The sequence below is a fragment of the Bubalus kerabau genome, chromosome 3, assembly GCF_029407905.1.
Source record: "Bubalus kerabau isolate K-KA32 ecotype Philippines breed swamp buffalo chromosome 3, PCC_UOA_SB_1v2, whole genome shotgun sequence".
Classification (NCBI taxonomy): domain Eukaryota; kingdom Metazoa; phylum Chordata; class Mammalia; order Artiodactyla; family Bovidae; genus Bubalus; species Bubalus kerabau.
This window is the reverse complement of record NC_073626.1, coordinates 90,591,966-90,616,952: the sequence shown is the minus strand read 5'-3', so window position 1 is coordinate 90,616,952 and position 24,987 is coordinate 90,591,966. Positions and strand designations below refer to the sequence as shown.

Below are 24,987 nucleotides of genomic sequence, written 5' to 3'. Positions count from 1 at the left end.
TTGAAAGCCTATACTTTTGTCTCTGCTGACCTAAAGATTCAGACTGAGGAAGACCTTCCTAAATCATGATCTCTATATGAACTGTCTTACATGGTTCTATAAGAATTTGGTTAAAAGAGAAATAAATCTTGTTCTGCTGAAAAAAAAAAAAAGGTAACTGAATTTTAAAATTGAAATTAAGTAGATATATAAAGTACAATACAGAAGTATGTCATATAAGTACACACATCTTCAACAGAAAAATGGGTTTGCTTAAACAAAAGTATGTATATGGGCAATTCTACTTATTTTTCACTAAGTAATGATTAGTATAAATATAGGATTATAAAAATATTCTCATGACTTGAGGGGTTATACATGTTTTCTGCATACAAAGTATTAGATGACTTCTGAAACTTGAACTACTCTCTTCTGTTTTATGGCTTTATTGCCTAAAATGCTGACATAGTTATTCTGTAAGAGATGCATATTTAACAACCTTTTGTGTTTATTGATTCTTGGGGAGATATACAAAAGACTCTTAAGATTGCTCTGGTGATTATTCAGATAATATGAGTAAAGTGTTCATAAATTTGTGATTGACATAGTTTGAAGTTTTTATAAATGAAAACAGTAGATTTTGAGCTACTTTGTCACACTGCTGAAACCAACTTGAGTTTCGAATGATTAGTAATAATTAAAGCACATATATTTCATAAGACTTGTGTTACATTAGCATATAAACCTTCACAAGGCTAAAAATTATTCTTTATTATATTATAAAAATATTTATGAACTATGATAATATATTAAAATAATATAAGAAAAGGTAATTTGTATGCCTGTATATTCTTATTAATTATAGGTTAAAGGAAAAACTATAGAAATTACATTTCTAAGTTTGGGGACTAATATAAATTTGGGGTATTTTTAGTGAAAAATATATTAATAGTAAATCAAAAAGTAAGATCAGTGTAGTGTACAAAAAGAAACATGAAAATGGTGCTTGTGTTACCTTTTCACTTTGATGACTATGAGGAGTTTCTTGGAATAAATTCAGATGTTATAAGAGATTTCTGATTAACAAGGTGAAAGCAATTAGTTTTTTAACATCAATTTTTTAAAGATTACCTATAACATCTTTTTTCTGTACAACTTAATAATTAAATTCTGAAAGTATTAAAGTTTAGAATTAAAGGTTACACTAGGTCATTTCAGAATTTTGAGTTGGCCCTGCCTAAGTATTATATGGCTTTAACCTACAGTAAAATTTGTTCTTTTAACAGTTAGTAAAAGAAAAAAGTGCAACTGAGCTATTAGGAGGTAATAAGATGCAGAATATGAAGCCAAGATAGGCTCATTATTGGCATGACACCAGTCACACCTTGGGAATGTTAAGTAATAATGAAAAGATGAATAAGTACATTTAGTAGTAATTTGTTAATATTCACCAAGGGGTAAGTTTATATAAAAGATATGGTAAAAGTTTCGATTATCGGTACAAACATACACCTAGTTACCACTTAAAGTTTTATCTCTCTGATATGATAAAAGTATCCTTAACATTTTTTGCTTTTCCTGCAGCCTCTAATTTAATGCTGTGTACATAATGGTTGTGACAGACCGGGGAGAAACATGGAGGAGCTACCCCTCACCCAAGGTCAGGGGTGGCGGCTGAGAGGAGCCACCCCATATCCAAAGAGCAGTGGCTTCGCGGATGCAGGAGGGCCAAGAGGAGCTACTCCACTTTCAAGGTAAGGAAGGGTGGCCGTGAAGAGATACCCCTCATCCAAGGTGAGGAGCAGTGGGCTGCACTTTGCTGGAGCAGCCATGAAGATATACCCCAGGTCCAAGGTAGGAGAAACCCAAGTAAGATGGTAGGTGTTCTGGAAGGGCATCAGAGGGCAGACACACTGAAACCATAATCACAGACAACTAGTCAATCTGATCACACGGACCACAGCCTTGTCTAACTCAATGAAACTAAGCCATGCCATGTGGGGCCACCAAGATGGCGGGTCATGGTGGAGAGGCCTGACAGAATGTGGTCCACGGGAGAAGGGCATGGCAAACCTCTTCAGTATTCTTGCCTTGAGAATCCCATGAACAGTATGAAAAGGCAAAATGATAGGATACTGAAAGAGGAACTCCCCAGGTCGGTAAGTGCCCAATATGCTACTGGAGATCAGTGGAGAAATAACTCCAGAAATACCCAGTTGTGGATGTGACTGGTGATAGAAGCAAGGTCCAATGCTGTAAAGAGCAATATTGCATAGGAACCTGGAATGTTAGGTCCATGAATCAAGGCAAATTGGAAGTGGTCAAACAGGAGATGGCAAGAGTGAATGTCGACATTCTAGGAATCAGCGAACTAAAATGGACTGGAATGGGTGAATTTAACTCAGATGACCGTTATATCTACTACAGCGGGCAGAAATCCCTTAGAAGAAATGGAGTAGCCATCATGGTCAACAAAAGAGTCCAAAATGCAGTACTTGGATGCAATCTCAAAAACAGAAGAATGATCTCTGTTCGTCTCCAAGGCAAACCATTCAATATCACAGTAATCCAAGTCTGTGCCCCAACCAGTAATGCTGAAGAAGCTGAAGTTGAATGGTTCTGTGAAGACCTACAAGACCTTTTAGAACTAACACCCAAAAAAGATGTCCTTTTCATTACAGGGGACTGGAATGCAAAAGTAGGAAGTCAAGAAACACCTGGGGTAATAGGCAAATTTGGCCTTGGAATACGGAATAAAGCACGGCAAAGGCTAATAGAGTTTTGCCAAGAGAACACACTGGTCATAGAAAACACCCTCTTCCAACAACACAAGAGAAGACTCTACACCTGGACATCACCAGATGGTCAACACCAAAATCAGATTGACTATATTCTTTGCAGCCAAAGATGGAGAAGCTTTATACAGTCAGCAAAAACAAGACAGGGAACTGACTGTGGCTCAGATCATGAACTCCTTATTGCCAAACTCAGACTTGAATTGAAGAAAGTAGGGAAAACCACTAGACCATTCAGGTAAGACCTAAATCAAATCCCTTATGATTATACAGTGGAAGTGAGAAATAGATTTAAGAGACTAGATCTGACAGATAAGAGTCCCTGATGAACTATGGACGGAGGTTAGTGACATTGTACAGGAGACAGGGATCAAGACCATCCCCATGGAAAAGAAATGCAAAAAAGCAAAGTGGCTGTCTGGGGATCCTTATAAATAGCTGTGAAAAGAAGAGAAGCGAAAAGCAAAGGAGAAAAGGAATGATATACCCATTTGAATACGGAGTTCCAAAGAATAGCAAGGAGAGATAAGAAAGCCTTCCTCAGCAATCAATGCAAAGAAATAGAGGAAGATACCAGAATGGGAATGACTAGAGATCTCTTCAAGAAAGTTAGAGATACCAAGGGAACATTTCATGCAAAGATGGGCTCAATAAAGGACAGAAATGGTATGGACCCTATAGAAGCAGAAGATATTAAGAAGAGGTGGCAAGAATACACAGAAGAACGGTACAAAAAAGATCTTCACGACCCAGATAATCACGATGGTGTGATCACTCACCTAGAGCCAGACATCCTGGAATGTGAAGTCAAGTCAGCCTTAGGAAGCATCACTACGAACAAAGCTAGTGGAGGTGATGGAATTCCAGTTGAGCTATTTCAAATCCTGAAAGATGATGCTGTGAAAGTGCTGCACACAACATGCTAGCAAATTTGGAAAACTCAGCAGTGGCCACAGGACTGGAAAAGGTCCGTTTTCATTCCAATCCCAAAGAAAGGCAATGCCAAAGAATGCTCAAACTACCGCACAATTGCACTCATCTCACATGCTAGTAAAGTAATGCTCAAAATTCTCCAAGCCAGGCTTCAGCAATACGTGAAACGTGAACTTCCAGATGTTCAAGCTGGTTTTAGAAAAGGCAGAGGAACCAGAGATCAAATTGCCAACATCTGCTGGATCATGGAAAAGGCAAGAGAGTTTCAGAAAAACATCTACTTCTGCTTTATTGACTATGCCAAAGCCTTTGACTGTGTGGATCACAATAAACTGTGGAAAATTCTGAAAGAGATGGGAATACCAGACCACCTGACCTGCCTCTCGAGAAACCTATATGTAGGTCAGGAAGCAACAGTTAGAACTGGACATGGAACAACAGACTGGTTTCAAATAGGAAAAGGAGTATGTCAAAGCTGTATATTGTCACCCTGCTTATTTAACTCATATGCAGAGTACATCATGAGAAACGCTGGGTTGAAAGAAGCACAAGCTGGAATCAAGATTGCCGGGAAAAATATCAATAACCTCCGATATGCAGATGACACCACCCTTATGGCAGAAAGTGAAGAGGAACTAAAAAGCCTCTTGATGAAAGTGAAAGAGGAGAGTGAAAAAGTTGGCTTAAAGCTCAACATTCAGAAAATGAAGATCATGGCATCCGGTCCCATCACTTCATGGGAAATAGATGGAGAAACAGTGAAACAGTGTCAGACTATCTTTTGGGGCTCCAAAATCACTGCAGATGGTGACTGCAGCCATGATTTTAAAAGATGCTTACTCCTTGAAAGGAAAGTTATGACCAACCTAGACAACATATTAAAAAGCAGAGACAGTACTTATCTAACAAAGGTCCGTCTAGTCAAGGCTATGGTTTTCCCAGTGGTCACGTATGGATGTGACAGCTGGACTGTGAAGAAAGCTGAGCGTGGAAGAATTGATGCTTTTGAACTGTGGTGTTGGAGAAGACTCTTTAGAGTCCCTTGGACTGCAAGGAGTCCAACCAGTCCATCCTAAAGGAGATCAGTCCTGGGTGTTCATTGGAAGGACTAATGCTGAAGCTGAAACTCCAATACTTTGGCCACCTCATGTGAAGAGCTGACTCACTGGAAAAGCCTGTGATGCTAGTAGGGATTGGGGGCAGGAGAAGGGGACAACAGAGGATGAGATGGCTGGATGGCATCACCAACTCGATGGACGTGAGTTTGAGTGAACTCCAGGAGATGGTGATGGACAGGGAGGCCTGGCGTGCTGCGATTAATGAGGCCACAAAGAGTCGGACACAACTGAGCGACTGAAGTGCACTGAACTGTATATAATAGTGTTTTAAGACATTTTAAAAAATACTTAGTTGATTACTAAAATCTATAGGTATAATTTAGTAGAGGAATACAATTTAAAATCTGAATAACTGAGAACTTTCATGGTAGTCCAGTGGTTCAAACTCTGTGCTCCCAATGCAGGGGTGAGGATTCAATTCCCAGTCCAGGAACAAGGATCCTGAATGTCACATGGTGTGACCAAAAATGTCTGAATAACTGCCAAAATGGTAGAATTACCTCATCCTGTTCACATGTTCATAGTTATCAGAGGATAATAACATCTTAATTTTACCCATGAGATTTTCTCAGACATTCTGATACAGGATTATTTATGACATGTTATTGTATTATTTTAAATAATAATTCCTTAAGTGTAAAATTCACCGAGAATAAAATATTTTTTATTACATAAAGAAAATTTTATAGACAGAAACATATAATACACTCTTTCTTTAATGATTTTGTTTTATCCTCAACTTGTTTTCTTAGTACTTTAACTGTCACTTTTATTTCAACTCATTCATTTATTCAACAATTTCTAAGCACCACTATATAGCTGGCTCTAATCACAACACTTATGATACAATGGTACACAAGATTCCTGTCCTCATAGATCTTACAATCTGGGAGAAGATAAACTATAAACAAGTATAAAATAAAATAATGGGATGGAGTTCCAGAGGTTAGGTGTAAGAAAAGGCAAAATTAAGTGTTCTTGGAAAGCCACTCTGATAAGTTAAAATTTGATCTATGACTTAAGAATAAATAAGAACTACTTGAATATTTGGTGGAAGAACATCAAATGAGTTGCCAGTCCAGGTTCGATGCACGATACTGGATGCTTGGGGCTAGTGCACTGGGACGACCCAGAAGGATGGTATGGGGAGGGAGGAGGGAGGAGGGTTCAGGATGGGGAACACATGTATACCTGTGGCGGATTCATTTTGATATTGGCAAAGCTAATACAATTTGTAAAGTTTAAAAATAAAATAAAATTATAAAAAAAAAAGGAAAGATCCTTTGTTTAGGAATGAAAAAAAGGCAAAAATGGCTGGAATATACTGTATCAGGTACAAATTGTATGGTGGACTTTATTACAACTATAAGAAGCCACTGGATCGTGTTAAGATATAATCTGTTTTATATTCTGAAAAGATCACTTAGGCTGCTCTGTGGAGAATGCATAGAGAGAACTCAGAAAAGCAAGAATGAAAGCAGAGAAAGCAAGTTCCTTTAAGTTATTATGCTTTAAGCTATTACTTTATGTATATATGTACATGTGCACACACACACACATAGTTTTTGGTTTAATATTTTGGCATGGTTTTCTTGACATTTCTTTTCCAGTTACTCATGCTTGATATGGGCAGCCCTATCAAGAACGCGTATTGCTTCAATACAGGTGGTTTAATTTTCCTTTAGTTTCTTCTCACTTTATCTGATAATTGTTTTTATATTCATAAGTACTTTAAATTGAAGAGTGAGTTATTTTGTATGCTATGAATGTTTGTTTTTTCCTGAGAATGACGGTAGCTAGAAGAGGGAGAGCTGTGTCTGGTTCTTCATATCCCTTTCCAAGTTTTATTGGAAGCACTGTACCTGATTTCACTCTATCTAGTCAAGGGAATATTCTTTTCCCATGAAAAGTGCTCTTGGTTCTTGAGGGATTCTTAGAAGATTTCATCTTAACTATCTTCATTGATCCTGTGGCTGCTACCTTCTACTCAATGCAGATTTTACTCACCTCTCTTCAGCAGCTTTTTTTACTCTCTTCCCAGGCACAGAAGCAAATATGGGGAACCAGTGGAAGAGGTCACGACTTTCGGGTCTTCTGGGTAACTCTTAACCTGAGCATCGTTTCCCTTGGATGATTTCTTTTTCCCCTTGGATGACCTTATCTTTACTATTCTCTTGGATGTCCTCTTGTACTAAAGCCCATAATCTGGAGATAATCCTCTGCCTTTCTTTAACCTTTCTTCTCCAACTGGAAGAATCAGAATGACAAGCCCTAATTTTTCTTAGTCCTTCTGGTAAAAAGAATACTTGCCAGGGAAGAACTTGTCTCTTGAGGAATTTTCCAGGCCTTTTCCCTGAGTTACTCCCTCAGTTCCCATCTCTTCAGAGAGGAGAAAATTAGGTTGAGCTCTCAGGATTTTAATTAATCCCCTTCCCTACTCTTCACACCATTGAGTTCAGAAGGCAACAGAGTTTACAGCCATGCCCATTCCTGGAATCCATTACCTCTCTCTTTCAATGCCTGTCATTTTTCAGATATTATAGTTATAAATCCATGTTATAATGTTAGATGTAGAGGGTGTCAGTGGTCCCGGATAATTAACATGTAAGGAAAAAACCACCTATATAGTAATAAGTGACTTATCGTAGTAAGTAGGCACTATGTGGTACCAGGCACTGTTCCAAGAACTTTACACTTACACTCATCTAGACACACACCCATTTAATCATAACTACAAACCTGATGAAATAGGAAGTAGTGTCATCTCCATTTTATAGACAAAAAAAACACAACTGAATCACAGAGAGGTTAAATAACTTGCCAAAGTTACATAGCTGAAATGTACTGAAACAAGAATTCAAATCCCAATCATTGGTTACAATGTCCAAGTTCCTAAACAATACATATACTGTGTCTTTATATCAGAAATATATAGTTTAAGCCAGAGCTGAGATCCAAAATCTGAAATATAGGGCTCTCAACTTCTAGACCAAACTGTCTGATTTTCATTAATTATTATTTATTAAATGTTTATCCCAGTTGATAATCTTATAATCATAGGAGATACAAGAATCATTATATCAATTTTAAAAAAGAAAGAACATGAAGAGCTAAAGCAAGTTGGTTTAGAGTTAGCATGTGTATCTGAGTCTCTGTTACTTCAAAGCACTGGTTATAACATTGTCATTTAGTAGCTAAGTTGTGTCTAACTCTTTTGCGGCCTCATGGACTGTAGCCCATTGGGCTCCTCTGCAACCGGATTTTCCAGGCAAGAAAACGGGACTGGGTTGCCATTTCCTTCTCCAGGGGATCTTTCTGCCCCAGGGATCGAACCTGCCTTTCCTGCAGGTGGATGGGAAGCCTGGTTATTATGGCCATACCTCTATTCGACTGTTATAATGCATTCCTTTGTAACATTTTTTAACCTTTAACTGATTTCTATTAAAATCCATATAAGCTCATTTTGACATTTCAATAATTTTCTTGTTCTGAATTATATGGTAAAAACTCTTATTTCAAGGATAATACCCAGGCCTAATTTTACACATAGAATGTTAAAGAATAATTTTGAGGGCAAAAGTCCACGGCTGACATTTGAATGAGGACATACAGAACTTGTCTACGCGTGCTGTAACATAAATTTTGTGAAACTCTGGTCACAGTAAGAAATAGCTGCTGCTGCTAAGTCGCTTCAGTCGTGTCCGACTCTGTGCAACCCCACAGATGGCAGCCCACCAGGCTCCTCTGTCCCTGGGATTCTCCAGGCAAGAATATTGGAGTGGGTAGCCATTTTCTTCTCCAAGAAATAGCTACTTTGATCCAAATGAATGCCATTCATTGTATTTAAAAAAGGTAATTAAAATCTCAGCCAAGAAAATTAAATCATACATTGGAATCCTTCCTACATTCTTTTATGTTCTAACACTTAGTTACTATCTCTAACCTTTGGTTTGCTTATGAAAATTAGTAAACCATGACACACCCATACTCCAAAACAATTATATTTAGAAGAGTCAACGTTTAAGAAAAATACTAATTTATGGCAAGATAATATTTTTCAAGAAATATACACTTACTTCTGCCTTTTTACGAGCTTCCATAGCTTTCATAAGCATCATATGTTGTCGCCTTCTCTCTCGTTCCTATTAAGCCAGATAAAATTAGGAATATAACTTAATCATAGTTAACAGTTTGATCTTCAAATGGAAAACAAAACAAAACAAAAAACTCTGTGTAGCATGTTTAGCATTTATAGACAAGTCACAGTAAATACTAAATATAAGACAAGAATGGCCAGTCTGTGCATGTTTTAGTTCAGGTTTAGAAAGCAAATACAAGAACAATCAAAAGCAAAAAGGTAAAGCAATGAACATGGAGACAGTGTAACAGAAGCATACAAGATTTACTTATGGTCAGTTGTGATGCTCCTTCAAAAGCTGGCAGAACAAAAAGCATAATGGTTGGCTGGAACAGGTCAGTTACCTTACATCTGCTATTAGAAAAACCACAAATATGTACTAGAGCCAATTAAACTAAAGGTTGTGTTCTTAAATTTTTATTTAGATCAGGCAGAAATTGCTTTAAAGTCACTTTTACATCACGGTTTTAGAATTACTTTTATTTCAAATACACTATCATTTTGTAAATCCAATAATCCACCGACAAATTAGAAAGTTTTTTTTTAAAGCTTTAACACCAATTTAAACTAGTCATGGTTCATATAACACCATCAATGAAATGAGATATTCCTGTTTACTGATGTCTGTCCCTTGATGCAGTATTGAAAGCCACTAAAGCTGCACCATGGGCTCACAAGTTAAATCTAAAAGGCACAATATGAAAATAAAGTAAGCACTAGCTTACTTTGATAGTCTCCTTTTATTAAAAAAAAAAATTACATAGGTATAATGTTGAAACAGTTCTTTTTGTTTAAATATATGCAGTTCGCCCAAAGGGATATTTTTAAAAATTTCTAAAATTTGTCCATAAAACCAGAATATATTTCATATCCTCTCATCAAACTAACCCAAAATTCCCATTGTATTCAATGGCAGTTTTGCATCTAGAATGATGGGAGAATATGGGTCATAATTGTATCTAATTGTATAGCGATCCAACTTTCACTGTGACATCAGTAATGTAAACTTTTAGACAGCAGCCTGTTTAAGGCTTGCATGATTCAATCACAAATCTTGGATATACACCGTATTCCTTTTATAGATAGACAAGCAGATGTATGCAATGCACTGTGCTGTGAAGCCATGCAGCAGTATGTAATACGACAGCAGCCAGTGCTACACTTTATGCATTGCTATGACAACCATATCACAACCAAATCACAATGCGGTGTTAGATGTACAAAAATAAACATACCCATACCATATCTAGTCTATGCCTCTCCAACTCCTGGTAGAAAGAGTTGGCACAACATTATGAAACAGAAATCACAGAGTCATGAAACCAATTTTTAACCCCCCAAAGACACCAATACCAAAGCAAGGAATTTAAGCAGAAATTACATTGGAAATTTTTAAGAAAATATTTTGAAGATTTTTCAAAAAATAGATTTAAGAAAAATTATAAAATTTACATTTCAAAATTTGTATAACTGTGTGTATACAGACCTGATGCTTTAGAAGAACAGCTTGCTGTCTTCTCATTTCTTTTTCCTTAAAAATAAGAAACTTTTAATATATGATTTTTAGGAAAAATTTAGAACATGCTACAAGTATTAAAAGCTCCTTTTCTGAGATTCTATAGTCTTCTATTAGGTTGAACCACATGAAATTTCAAATATCCAATATTTATTTTACTTATAAAGTGGCAACTTCATATGGTTACCTAATATATAAAAACTGTATGATAAGAGCAAGCATCTGACTTAACAGCACACTTCAATGGCATGTTTACAGAACTGACTAGCTAGATGGACAGAGTATATCACATACAAATGGCACTTAAAAAAAAAAAACATAAAAAGCAATCCTCATGTCTAGCTGATTAAAACTCCACTCTGAATATAAATTCCTAAAAACTCTATGATTAACAGGATCTATATCATTTCTACACACTGTACAGGAATAAGAGTGACAACAGACAAAGGGATAAATTTGAGATTTTTATGTCCACCTACAATTGAGGGCATTATTTCAAAAGGGTGGGGCTTAATGCACATAATTCTGTGAATCTCATCACATGAGTATTTCATAAAGCTAAGATATGAATGAAATTAATATAAAGGGCAATCATGAAAAGGAGTAGAAATCTAAAGAACAAAGTAAGAGAGTCTATGTAGAAAAGGTGACAAATGGTTCCCTAGCTTTAAAAGATGTAATCAAATCAGTTCAGTTCAGTCGTGTCCGACTCTTTGCAACCCCATGAACTGCAGCACGCCAGGCCTCCCTGTCAATCACCAACACCCGGAGTCTACTCAAACTCATGTACATTGAGTCAGTGATGCCATCCAACCATCTCATCCTCTGTCGCCACCTTCTTCTTCTTTCAATCTTGCCCAGCATCAGGGTCTTTTCAAATGAGTCAGCTCTTCGCATGAGGTGGCCAAAGTACTGGAGTTTCAGCTTCAACATCAGTCCTTCCAATGAACACTCAGGACTCATCTCCTTTAGGATGGACTGGTTGGATCTCCTTGCAGTCCAAGGGACTCTCAAGAGTCTTCACCAACACCACAGTTCAAAAGCATAAATCCTTCAGTGCTCAGCTTTCTTTATAGTCCAGCTCTCATATCCATACATGACCACTGGAAAAACCATAGCTTTGACTAGATGGACCTTTGTTGGCAAAGTAATGTCTCTGCTTTTTAATATGCTGTCTGCTGCTAAGTCGCTTCAGTCGTGTCCGACTCTGTGCGACTCCATAGACGGCAGCCCACCAGGCTTCCCCGTCCCTGGGATTCTCCAGGCAAGAACACTGGAGTGGGTTGCCATTTCCTTCTCCAATGCATGAAAGTGAAAAGTGAAAGTGAACTCGCTCAGTGCTGTCTGACTCTTAGCGACCCCATGGACTGCAGCCCACCAGGCTCCTCCGTCCATGGGATTTTCCAGGCAAGAGTACTGGAGTGGGGTGCCATTGCCTTCTCCAATATGCTGTCTAGGTTTGTCATAACTTTCCTGCCAAGGACTAAGCGTCTTTTAATTTCATGGCGGCAGTCACCATCTGCAGTGATATTGGAGCCCAGGAAAATAAAGTCTGCCACTGCTTCCCCATCTATTTGTCATGAAATGATGGGACCGGATGCCATGATCTTAGTTTTCTGAATGTTGAATTTTAAGCCAACTTTTTCACTCTGTTCTTTCACTTTCATCAAGAGGCTTTCAAGTTTTTTTTCGCTTTCGGCCATAAGGGTGGTGTCATCTGCATATCGGAGGTTATTGATATTTCTCCCGGCAATCTTGATTCCAGCTTGTGCTTCATCCACCCTAGCATTTCTCATGATATACTCTGCATGTAAGTTAAATAAGCAGGGTGACAATATACAGCCTTGACATACTCCTTTTCCTATTTGGAACCAGTCTGTTGTTCCATGTCCAGTTCTAACTGTTCCTTCCTGACCTGCATACAGATTTCTCAAGAGGCAGGTCAGGTGATCTGGTATTCCCATCTCTTGAAGAATTTTCCACAGTTTGTTGTGATCCACATAGTCAAAGGTTTTGGCATCGTCAATAAAGGAGAAGTAGATGTTTTTCTGAAACTCTTGCTTTTAATATGATCCAGCAGATGTTGGCAATTTGATCTCTGGTTCCTCTGCCTTTTATAAAACCAACTTGAACATCTGGAAGTTCACAATTCACATATTGTTGAAGCCTGGTTTGGAGAATTTTGAGCATTACTTTACTAGTGTGTGAGATGAGTGCAATTGTGCGGTATTTGAGCATTCTTTGGCATTGCCTTTCTTAGGGACTGGAATGAAAAATGACTTTTTCCCATTCCTGTGACCACTGCTTAGTTTTCCAAATTTGCTAGCATATTGAGTTCAGCACTTTCACAGAATCAACTTTTAGGATTTGAAATAGCTCAACTGGAATTCCATCACCTCCACTAGCTTTGTTCGTAGTGATGCTTCCTAAGGCCCACTTGACTTCTCATTCCAGGATGTTTGGCTCTAGGTGAGTGATCACACCATTGTATAATTGGATGTAATAGTAGCAGCTATCTCTTGAATTGTTAGGCCCACCTGGCTGCCTAATTTCAGTAAACAAGTATCAGAAAAATTGGAAGATTAGAGATGGAATGTTTGTGTGTAAGGGCAGAGGGCAGGAGTTTGAAGGGGCATGAGGGTCCAACTCTCTCATGCTTCATGCCAGAAAATCAAAACCAAAACAGCTCCAAACAACATATGAAGTTACAGTAAATAGCAATGGCTAATTTTAGTATTGGTAAGTGATAGCTGATAAAGCTGGGTTTTGGTTTTGGAAGGCTTTTCACTTTTTAATAGTTACAAACAATTGCTAGACATTAAAAACAAGAAAATTATAATCTAAGGAGAGAACTGGATTTGGAACATAAACAGCTCTGAGGAGATCCTATCCCTTAAAACTATATTCAGGTATTATGTGATAGTTTATAGTTCTGATTTTATGTCTGCTATTTAAAGAGCTCAAAGTATCACACAGAACCTGTGTAATAAAATATAAAAATGTATATACAATATATAAACACTAAAAACACACATTATGCACGTTTTATCTGTGATCAAAATCAACATTTTTTTCAGCGAGTCATTTTTAGGAGGGCTATTTTTAATATAATTGATACTAGTATCAGTTCAGTTCAGTTGCTCAGTCATGTGTGACTCTTTGCAACCCCATGAACCGCAGCACACCAGGCCTCCCTGTCCATCACCAACCCCCAGAGTTTACCCAAACTCATGTCCATTGAGTCAGTGATAATTGATACTAGTATAATACCATATAATTTTTATTCTTAAAAAACAGATTCTCATCTAAACTAACCTTTATTCGTTTCTCGGCCTCCAATAATTTGGCATTTGCTGCTTCTTCCTTCTTTTTCTTTTTTGCCTGTGCATGGAAAACAGGTCTCAAAGTCATACAACGGTACCACTGCAACCTGAAAATAATCTATGACTTGAACATGGAGCTACATGACTCATAAGAGAGAAAACAACACGTGACATATATGTAGACAATTACAGATTTTCTCAGAGTTAATACTATATTTACAAACTAATTTTCATTTCTAATGTAAAGATTAGCATTAAGATGTAAAAAATTCTTAAAATTTCTTAGAATATGTCAGCTTTTCTTGATTTTTTCAATTCTATTAAAAAAGTCTGAAATGATTGTTTATTTTACATTAAAACAATCACAGAAAAAGCTTTTTTATATAATATTTACTTTTTTCTGATTTTTAAAAGTAAAACATGATCACTATATAAAATTAAGAAGATGGGGTAGATTTTAAACAGTAAATATAAGCTATTTTTCTCTAGCTGTTTATTGTGATTAAATTCGAGGTTTCCAAGAAAGACAGAATGGAAACTTACAATCTTTCTTGAAGTACATTTTGAATATCAAGATCATGATGCCAAATCTGAGCTTCATAATCTTAAAGTCGTTAACTATCTAGTAGTTTCATAATTATTCAGTAGTTATTAATTTACTTTAAGATATTAGTACTTTTGATTTGGATTTTTTAAATTTATTTAAAATGGGTTAGGAAATATGTGTATATTTCTAGAAGGAAAAATCATACAAAAGAAAGCTTCAGCTATTTGACACCCTCAGGGGTAAATCATCTATATAGCAATAGTTCCCTGAACAGCTGGGAGGTTGTGCTGTGCTCAGTCGCTTAGTTGTGTCTGACTCTTTGCAACCCCATGGACTGTAGCCCACCAGGCTCCTCTGTCCATGAGAATTCTCCAGGGGATCGTCCCAACCCAGGGATACAACCCAGGTCTCCCGCACTGTATGTGGATAAGCCAAAAGGGAAGCCCAGCTGGGAGGCTACACCAATGTTAAACACTGAATATTTATTTTCACAATTTTGGATGGAAATAATTTTGAGATATATACTATTTATTTCTTTTGAGATATATACTATTTAGATACAGTATACTAACTATAATTTGGCTTTTTCTTGATGACTTGGGGGAATTATTCTGAACATCAGTTATTATACTGTACAGTTCAATAGAGCAATGCCTTTCAGTTATTAATAATAAGGTGTTGAAAACTGCTTGCTAGTCAACCAAAAGATTACAGACAATCTTGTTAGGCTTTTGAATTCCTATAAATGCTGGTTGGAGTTTTTCTGTATTTTTCCCTGCTATCTTGTGGCTATTATCTTACTGATTCCAATATATGTCCTCTAGTACTATTCAATCAGCTTCCAGGGAAGCAAGGTGTATTAGAAACCAGAAAAAACAGCTGGTTAAACTTGTTCCTACATTTAAAATTTACTTTCACTTTTGCAATGTTTTATTTCTAAATTAAAAGTAAATATCTATTAGTCCTAATGACTTTTCTAGAAGTACATAACACGACTTTGACCCATGAACTGTATGACACCTATACTGGCTGTTCAGAAGTTTTTCCTTTTGGCTTATTTCCCGGGTTATTAGGATAAGATGAGTTTGCTAAACAAGGTCTTACTCTATGCATTATGCTTGAAACGAATTTCTGATGGACATACTCTAAGAGTGAGAGACCACGCAGGTAAGATTTTCAGTTCTGCAGACTTTAAAATATGTGACTATTTACTTTAATCATATCACATTTAAGAATTCTACCTCTAGAATTTGCTGGGCTCGAAGCTCTTTTTCCATTCTGATTTGTTGTATTCTCTTAATTTTTTCCTGTAGAAAAAAATTATAACAATTTAAGATAATAAACTAAATATCCAGGTGGAAAGTATTTAAGTAGAATCAAATAATTTAAGATATTAAGTTTCCCATGTTGGATATAAAATTTAACTGTTTAGTTTAATATCATATATGTATGTTCATGTCAAATTAATGTGATTTTATCAAGTTTCTTAAAACCATTTGTAAAATACAAATGTTACATCAGTATATAGAAACCAGGTAAACCAATATGATTAAACTCATTCAGCCTGTGGATTTTTATAAACATTTGCAATTATAACTATTTTGCAATAAATATAGGACAGAATAAGAGAGAAACAGTATGAGAAACAGGAATGAGAAAACATAAGGCTAATCTGGAGTTACTGTCATTCACTGGATAATCTTGAGCATAGAATAACTACTCTTGCATAAACCAGGGAGAGGTACTTGTCCTTTCTCACTATGACATGATTAAATTAAAAATGCTTAAAAAAGTGTGTAGTGCCACACAACTATAATAGATTATTACTAACAATTTCCATACTATAATTTCTTACTTCAGGTGGTGAATAACATAATATTATTGATACACTACTTTTAATTACTACAATAAGACAGATTCAGAAATAATCTGTAATATAATTTTAAAAGGATTAATTACAATGCAACATTGTAGAAAATTATTCACATGACAAAACTGTTGTTCACATTGTCTTAATTTAATGTATTAGTTATTGTTTTCAAATTTAGGACCACCTAAAGTTTGATAAAACTTTACATTTTGATGTAAACATTATCTCATATGCTATAAGCCCAACATTAACAATTTCATGTTCATAACCCTCTTTGAAAGTCCCAAATTGGCACCCATGATAATAATACAGTTTCTCCCAAACACCCAAATTTTCCTACTAGCAAATTGCATTTGTTGTACTATTTCTACAGCCAACACATCTTATACTGATGAAAAATTATATTACCTGCTTCAATTTCCAGGTGCTAGTTGTATCTTTTCAAGCTACATGTCAATGTGTTTTTAAACATTTCTTTTTTTTTTGCACACTGATGTTACCAATCCTCTATAGGAGTCTATTGCAGGGTAATGAGATTTCTGGAATTACTCTTCTGATTTTAGAAGACTGTTCACATTCTATAATTTTGCTATCGGTGACCCTATCCTTCATTGGAAGGACTGATGCTACAGCTGAAACTCCAATATTTTGGCCACCTCATGCAAAGAGTTGATTCATTGGAAAAGACTCTGATGCTGGGAGGGATTGGGGGCAGGAGGAAAAGGGGACGACAGAGGATGAGATGGCTGGATGGCATCACTGACTCGATGGACATGAGTTTGAAGTGAACTCCGGGAGTTGGCGATGGACAGGGAGGCCTGGCGTGCTGCGATTCATGGGGTCGCAAAGGGTCGGACACGACTGAGCAACTGAACTGAACTGACTCTATCTTAGTTTTGAATACTAAACGTAACTTGCAAAAAATAAAAGCCCTAATGTATCTTTTGTTTCATTTCCAAGAGAAAGCTGTACTTGATCCATATCTGAAGTATTTATTTAGATTGGAACTTGAGACCTAAATAAAGCATGCTCTTTATTTAATTTTTCCGCTTTTGTTAATCCTATAACGTGGTATGTTCCCAAGTCAGCAAAACTCATTCACTGTTCTCTTACATACATAGATAGGTATGAAATCTTCTTTTTTTTTAATCCTTATCTCATGTACACTCAGTCTAAAGCTTTATCCTGAAGTTGAGATATATATATATCATGCACATATATGACATATATATGTAATATATATATATGTGTGTGTGTGTGTGTGTATTTGGTAGTGGTGTCATTAGCATTAGCAGAGATAAATTTTTTATAAATTTCTTTAATACAGGTTTACCTTATAATATTGGGTATCCAATACCTGAACTGAGCTCTTTATATAAAATATCCTTTTTTTATCATAAAAAGAGTTGAACTTTTCTTCTTTTTACCTAATAGAAAACTAGGATCTATCCTGGCAGTCCAGTAGTTAAAGAGTCTGTGCTCCCAGTGCAGGTTGCATGAGTTTGATCCCTAGTTGGGGAACTAAGATCCTGCATGCCACATGGTGTGGCTAAAAAAAAATTCTAATAAATAAAATTTTACTAAAAGAAAACTAAAGTTCGTAGAAAGTAAATATTTTGCCTTAAATCAAAAGGAAACTACAGAGCTGTGTATTTTATATTCCAATGCCTTTGTTCCTTCTGTTTCATAATAATACTTTTGCAAGCTTCCAGAATATTTCCTTGAAAACTACCTGGTGATATTGGTTTACTAGGTAGAATAAATGATCCAGAAGCACATGCTACTATTTTATTCTAGAACTAATGCTGACTTTAAAATAGGCATTATGTAACCGACTATGTGAGTAGACCTAAGCTCTACTTTGATTAACTTTGCTAGCAATGAGGAATAAGTTAGATGGCTTTCTGAAACTACGCTCAGGTAAGTATTTTGATGAAAACTCATTGGTATTAACGTTTCTGGGACATTGGAACTATGATGCTTCTTTGATGAGAAGTTAAAAACTATGTATATTTAGGTTGTAGCTACCTTAAGAGTTTAGGATCACATAGCTGAATTTAAAGTGCTGATAAGATATGAAGGATCAAAATGAATCCGCCACAGGTATACATGTGTTCCCCATCCTGATTTGGCAAATCTAATACAATTATGTAAAGTTTAAAAAAAAAAAAAAAAGAAACAGAAAAAAAAAAAAGATATGAAGGATCTCTAGCCATCAGGAAATAGGATAAGCTATAAAATAGTAAAGAACAATACTGCATAGGAACCTGGAATACTAGATCCATGAATCAAGGTAAATTGGAAGTGGTCAAACAGGAGATGGCAAGAGTGAACATCGACATTTTAGAAATCAACGAACTAAAATGGACTGGAATGGGCAAATTTAATTGTGATGACCATTATATCTACTACTGGAGCAAGAATCCCTTAGAAGAAATGTAGTAGTCCTCATACCAACAAAAAAGTCCGAAATGCAGTACTTGGGTGCAATCTAAAAACTGACAGAATGATCTGTTTGTTTCTAAGGCAAACCATTTAACATCACAGTAATCCAAGTCTATGCACCAACCACTAATGCTGAAGCTGAAACTCCAGTACTTTGGCCACCTCATGTGAAGAGCTGACTCATTGGAAAAGACCCTGATGCTGGGAGGGATTGGGGGCAGGAGGAGAAGGGGACAACAGAGGATGAGATGGCTGGATGGCATCACTGACTCGATGGACATGAGTTTGAGTAAACTCCGGGAGTTGGTGATGGACAGGGAGGCTTGGCCTGCTGTGATTCATGGGGTCGCAAAGAATCGGACATGACTGAGTGACTGAACTGAACTGCATCAATTCTTTTTTTTTTTTTTCCGAAGCATTGTGATTTATTTATTTTTTTTTATTTTTAAACTTTACATAATTGTATTAGTTTTGCCAAATATCAAAATGAATCCACCACAGGTATAGGAGGATGGCACTGAAACATGTAAAATATCATGTATGAAACGAGTTGCCAGTCCAGGTTCGATGCACGATACTGGGAACACATGTATACACATGCATCAATTCTTAAAAACATGGAAGTAGAAGACTTAGTTTTAAAATGAAGTGAATTTTAATTCATGAAAGAGAAATTTCTAATACAGGTATATAATATTACTGTGAAATACAGTTATTTCAGAAATCAAAATGAAAATAATGTACATATTTGTTGTTGTTTAGTCATTAAATTATGTCTGACTTATTTGTGACCCCATAGACTGTGGCCCACCAGGCTCCTCTGTCCATGGGATTTTCCAAGCAAGAATAATGGAAATAATGCCGTTTCCTTCTCCAGGGGATCTTCCCAACTCAGGGATCAAACTTGTGTCTCCTGCATTGGCAGGTGAACTCTTTACCAGTGAGCCACCTGTAAAGTCCAATACACATACAGAAATATACATATAGACTGCAAGACAATGCCTGTGTTTTAAAAATCAGTTCCAATCAATAAACATACCTGTTGTTTCATAATCTTTATCTGTTCTTTTTGCTTTCGCTTCTCCTCAGCAGCAATTATTGCTATGATGAAAAATCAAAGCACAGATATCATCAGAAAAGGAACAAAGAAGAGATGCCTCTTGTGAGTTACGCAATACTCACTCTTCAAGTTGATGCTACCATTTTTTTTAATTAATTAATTTATTTATTTTTAATTTTATTTTATTTTTAAACTTTACATAATTGTATTAGTTTTGCCAAATATCAAAATGAATCCGCCACAGGTATACATGTGTTCCCCATCCCGAACCCTCCTCCCTCCTCCCTCCCCATTCCATCCCTCTGGGTCGTCCCAGTGCACCAGCCCCAAGCATCCAGCATCGTGCATCGAACCTGGACTGGCAACTCGTTTCATACATGATATTTTACATGTTTCAATGCCATTCTCCCAAATCTTCCCACCCTCTCCCTCTCTCACAGAGTCCATAAGACTGTTCTATACATCAGTGTCTCTTTTGCTGTCTCGTACACAGGGTTATTGTTACCATCTTTCTAAATTCTTTGACAAAGGAGGCAAGAATATACAATGGATTAAAGACAATCTCTTTAACAAGTGGTGCTGGGAAATCTGGTCAACCACTTGTAAAAGAATGAAACTAGAACACTTTCTAACACCATACACAAAAATAAACTCAAAATGGATTAAAGATCTCAACGTAAGACCAGAAACTATAAAACTCCTAGAGGAGAACATAGGCAAAACACTCTCTGACATACATCACAGCAGGATCCTCTATGACCCACCTCCCAGAATATTGGAAATAAAGCAAAAATAAACAAATGGGACCTAATTAACCTTAAAAGCTTCTGCACATCAAAGGAAACTATTAGCAAGGTGAAAAGACAGCCTTCAGAATGGGAGAAGATAATAGCAAATGAAGCAACTGACAAACAACTAATCTCGAGAATATACAAGCAACTCCTACAGCTCAACTCCAGAAAAATAAATGACCCAATCAAAAAATGGGCCAAAGAACTAAATAGACATTTCTCCAAAGAAGACATACAGATGCTACCATTTAAATCACAAACCTTGTTGTTTTTTAGCTTCTTTGGCAACCCGAGCCTGTTCCTGCTTTTGCAGTTTTCTCAAAAGCTTTATTTGTGCTGCTTGCCTGGCTATTTCTGAAAAACACAAAATTTTAAGCAATGTTATTAACAGCTTAATAACAACAAATTAATAACAACATAACTGCTCTCCTAAAAACAATAACTGTGAAACTGGTATCATCATGAAGGACATGATTTTTAAGAAAACTGCCAAACGTAACATTAGATACTCAGTAGGAAAATGGCAGAAAATGTCATATTCACTAGAAAGTGCCAATTTTTCATCAAATATTAGCCTATAGAATAAGAATGATGCTTCTCTTAATTCTCATTACAGAGGCTAATACAGAAACATTTTTTTCACATTTTGTGTAATCATCACTGAGTAGGAAAGTAGCTGCTAATGTGTAAAAAAGTGATTTAGCTTCAGTCTTAAAAATAGTACATAGAAAAAGAATCCAATATAGACTAAAGTCTCCCAAACTAAGCATTTCAATTAGCTATATAAATAGCAAAGCTTCTGAATCTATTGATACTTTCACTTGTGAAGGAAAAAGACCCTCTCTCCTAAAAAAAAAAGAGAATGTTGATTTCTCAGGACAACCTAGTTCTCATACTTTTTAAGGACAAATGTATGAAACTGGGATAGAGTTACATAATTAATGGCCCAATTCTTCATCTCTTCCTCTATCTGTGCCATTTGCAATGTGGCTTTGTGGTTCCACTCATCAAGACGTGTGAGGAACATATTTTCTTGGCCCTTGATTTAGAGTTCAGCCATGTGATCTGCTTGGGCCAATAAAATGTTAGCAATGTGATGCAAGCATAAGTCTGAAAGTGTACTTGAACTCTTTATACCGTTACTCCTATGCCTTGCCCTTTATTGTGAGGACATATTCAGACTAGGCTGCTGGAGATTGGGAGCTAGTTCATTCCACAAATTTTAAAAAGTCCACTCAGGATCAGCAGAGATGCCTAACTGCCTAACGCAACACCAGTTGATTCCATCTGCACAAACAATTAACGCTTAGTGTTGTATGCCACCGAGGTTTTGTCCATGGTTCTTTCCCAGCATTATTGTTGCAAGAGGTAATATGTAATGTCATGCTTTATTCTGCTGGCAAACTTGATCAGAATATTTCTAATTATAAAAGTGGTGCATCATAATATCTTTCATAAAATCATTTTAGAAAATACCACTTTACATTAAACATTGTTTTCAACCTTGTAGCAGATGATTAACTTTAAGAAACTTATATATTATATTTACCAATAATGAAATTGATCAGGTAACATCTGAATTACTTGAGTGCTACTAATAACTTCTATCATTTATTGAACTATTGTATTAAATTTACATGATTTTGTTTAATCTTCATAACAACCCTATGAGACAGTCAACATTATACCCAGCTTATAAAATAAAACTAAGGGTCACAGAAGTTACAGAGCAGAGTTAAGATACATACCCTGGACTTTCTGACTTCATAGTCCATGTTACTACTTCTAAAGTTTAGAAGTATGTTACCACTTCTAAAACTTTTAAAGAAATTTGAGTATCTTGAGATTTTTGAAAGAAACATAACTCTATGTCCTTGTAACAGCTAAGATGAAGTTGCTTACTATGGCTGATTATCTATCATTAACACTTAAAAAAGGAGGCAAGATAATGAGGGTTTGATATTATCCAGGAGACTTGAAGGATAGAAGCTGATGCTAGCATATACCTCCAACCTTTGAATAAGTTTTAATATTAAGTAGTTTTGAGCATCATCAAGAATTTCTGAGCCACATAAAAAAGGAGTCTCCTGTTCATGAAATACTCTTGGAAATCGATATGTATAAACTGGGCTACAGAATTAGCAAACTCCGATAATAATACATATTAAGGACACTGCTTTCAACTAGGATAGATCCAGATAAACATTTTTTTAACATTTAAGATTAAAAGTTTTCACTAAACTCTGCTATAAAGACCAAAATCTGCCATAAAATATATAGGTGTGTTGCAAAGCCTGTTAGTCGCTCAGTTGTGTCCTACTCTATGCCCATGGACTGTAGCCTGCCAGACTTCTCCATCCATGGGATTTTCCAGGCAAGAATATGGAGTGAGTTGCCATTTCCTTCTCCAGGGGATCTTCCCAATCCAGGGATCGAACTTGGGTCTCCTGTACTGCAGGTGGACTCTTTACCATCTAAGCCTCCAGGGAAGCCAAGGGGTTAAAAAAAGTATTTTCTAGAAAATGTGGCATAAGTATGATGCTTTGTTCCCAGCTAAACTGATGCTCTCTAATAGCAGTTTGGCTTATTTGATTTTATCAATAAGGAAATAATCAATAAGGAAATAATAAGGAAAATTTTATCACATATATAGGTGTATTTTTGTATATGAATGTATCAGTCAATTTCAAACTCCACACAAGTTCACAGTAATTTTTAAAAACATTAGGAAGCTCAACTGATATTTTTTTCATTTTAGCAAGGAAGATACAATTTGGATTAATCATTTAAAATTTATGCAGCTTAACTTTTATATTACGAACAGTTAGAGAAAATATGAAAAAAAGAATACAAAAAAAAAAGAAAAAAGAAGTTAACTAGGGATACTATGGGGGAAGGAGAATGAGTTACAGACCTAGAAAATTCACTCAGGCTCTGTGGAATAAACAGTTTCCAATATCTTCTTATTTATTTGGTTTATGGTTGTTGAATATATTATCTATTGTAATGAACACTTGAAATATTAATTTGAAAAATATCTTTCATGGATGAAGAATTTGTAAATTTCAAATAAAAATTTATTTTGAAATAAAGTTTATTTTCACTTTGAATTAGGGCTATTCTACATATACCACATTTCTTTGATTCTAAGATGCATTTTTAAACATGTCTAAAATCACAATGTGTCTAAAAATTGGCAGCATTTTGCTTTCTTAGTGGAACATCTGAAATAACAGGACTTTGTATAGACTAAGGCATCTTGGATTCCACAATGTATGAAATGGACAGATGTTACTAGGTATCTTAGAAAATTTGAGATATGAATGGTATTGACCAATTAAGAAGCAGGTTTATTTAGACAGGTTGAAAGTTTTTTTTTTATATTCAGATTTTATCAGATTCCCATATGTATTCTCTGAGATATTAGAAGACCTCTCATTTCACAATGCTTAAAAGTACAAAAAGTTTGCTTTTTTTTTTTTTTTACTGTTTTGAATCTTTCTTCAAATTAAGTCCAGTTGTTTAGCCTAGTTGAATCCTTGTATGAAACAGAATCTTACGGAATCCCTTCAGGTAACCCCCTCAAATTGCTGAGTAGAAACCTTTTAGAAATAAAAGAGGGATAGAGATTCTTTGCTATTTTCCTTTCTTCCCAAGGAAAAAGCATGCATATTATACCACATTTACTTGTATATATTAATAATTATTTACTGCTAAATATTTAACATTTATATGCATGCAAGAAAGAACATACGTACACAATAAGGTCAAATGTAAAAGAATTTGCAAAATGCAACATAATACAACAAGGGAAAAACTATAATAGAATACAAACCAATTTGAAATCTTGAGGGAGAAAAAAACATCTGAGTAAAAGCTGAATAATTAACTTCCAATTTGAAAAAATTTAGTCAGTTTTATAAAGTTGCCATTTTGGATACTAAGTATTAATGCTACTTGTATAAGATATGCAAAACATGCATGAAGAGCCAATACTTTGGATATCAGTTAATTTCAAGCTTTCTTGTTTTACACACAAAAAACAATGCATATTCCCCAGTGTTACACATTCTTCAGAAAAGACAGTGGTTTACTGACAACACTAATTTTAAAAACTCATCATGTATGGCTCCATCAGTTAACATATTAACTTTCCTTTTAACCTTCACTAGCAATTTTTCAGGGGAGATAAGTCTTAAAAGGAACCAAGCAGAGTAACATGAAAAATATTTAATGAACATACTATGGCAGATAAAAACTTATACAACGTTAAGTTAAATTTCAGGCAGTTAACTTACATGCCATTGGCGGAAGTATGAATTAGTGCAAACTTTTTGGAGATAATATTTGTCTATTTACCCAAAGTGAAAATGAACATATGTTTTGATTCAGAGATTCTATCTCTAGAATTTTACACTATACATAGGCACACCTTTAGAAGGATGTGAAGATTCGTGTAATATGTACTTACT

The 24,987-nt window shown here is 35.7% G+C and overlaps 1 protein-coding gene across 6 annotated transcripts in view; it reads right to left on the bottom strand.

The window, feature by feature from the left end:
* BAZ2B (bromodomain adjacent to zinc finger domain 2B) overlaps positions 1-24,987 on the bottom strand; it is a 420,528-nt gene that overhangs the window by 69,029 nt on the left and 326,512 nt on the right. For all 6 annotated transcript variants that reach the window (XM_055572451.1, XM_055572453.1, XM_055572452.1 and 3 more), the window contains 7 exons: positions 20,777-20,869; positions 19,704-19,765; positions 15,591-15,656; positions 13,795-13,860; positions 10,450-10,494; positions 10,199-10,231; positions 8,902-8,967 (listed from right to left, as the gene is read on the bottom strand). In XM_055572451.1, coding sequence (XP_055428426.1) covers positions 8,902-8,967; positions 10,199-10,231; positions 10,450-10,494; positions 13,795-13,860; positions 15,591-15,656; positions 19,704-19,765; positions 20,777-20,869 — 431 coding nt within the window. The remainder of the gene's footprint in view (positions 1-8,901; positions 8,968-10,198; positions 10,232-10,449; positions 10,495-13,794; positions 13,861-15,590; positions 15,657-19,703; positions 19,766-20,776; positions 20,870-24,987) is intronic.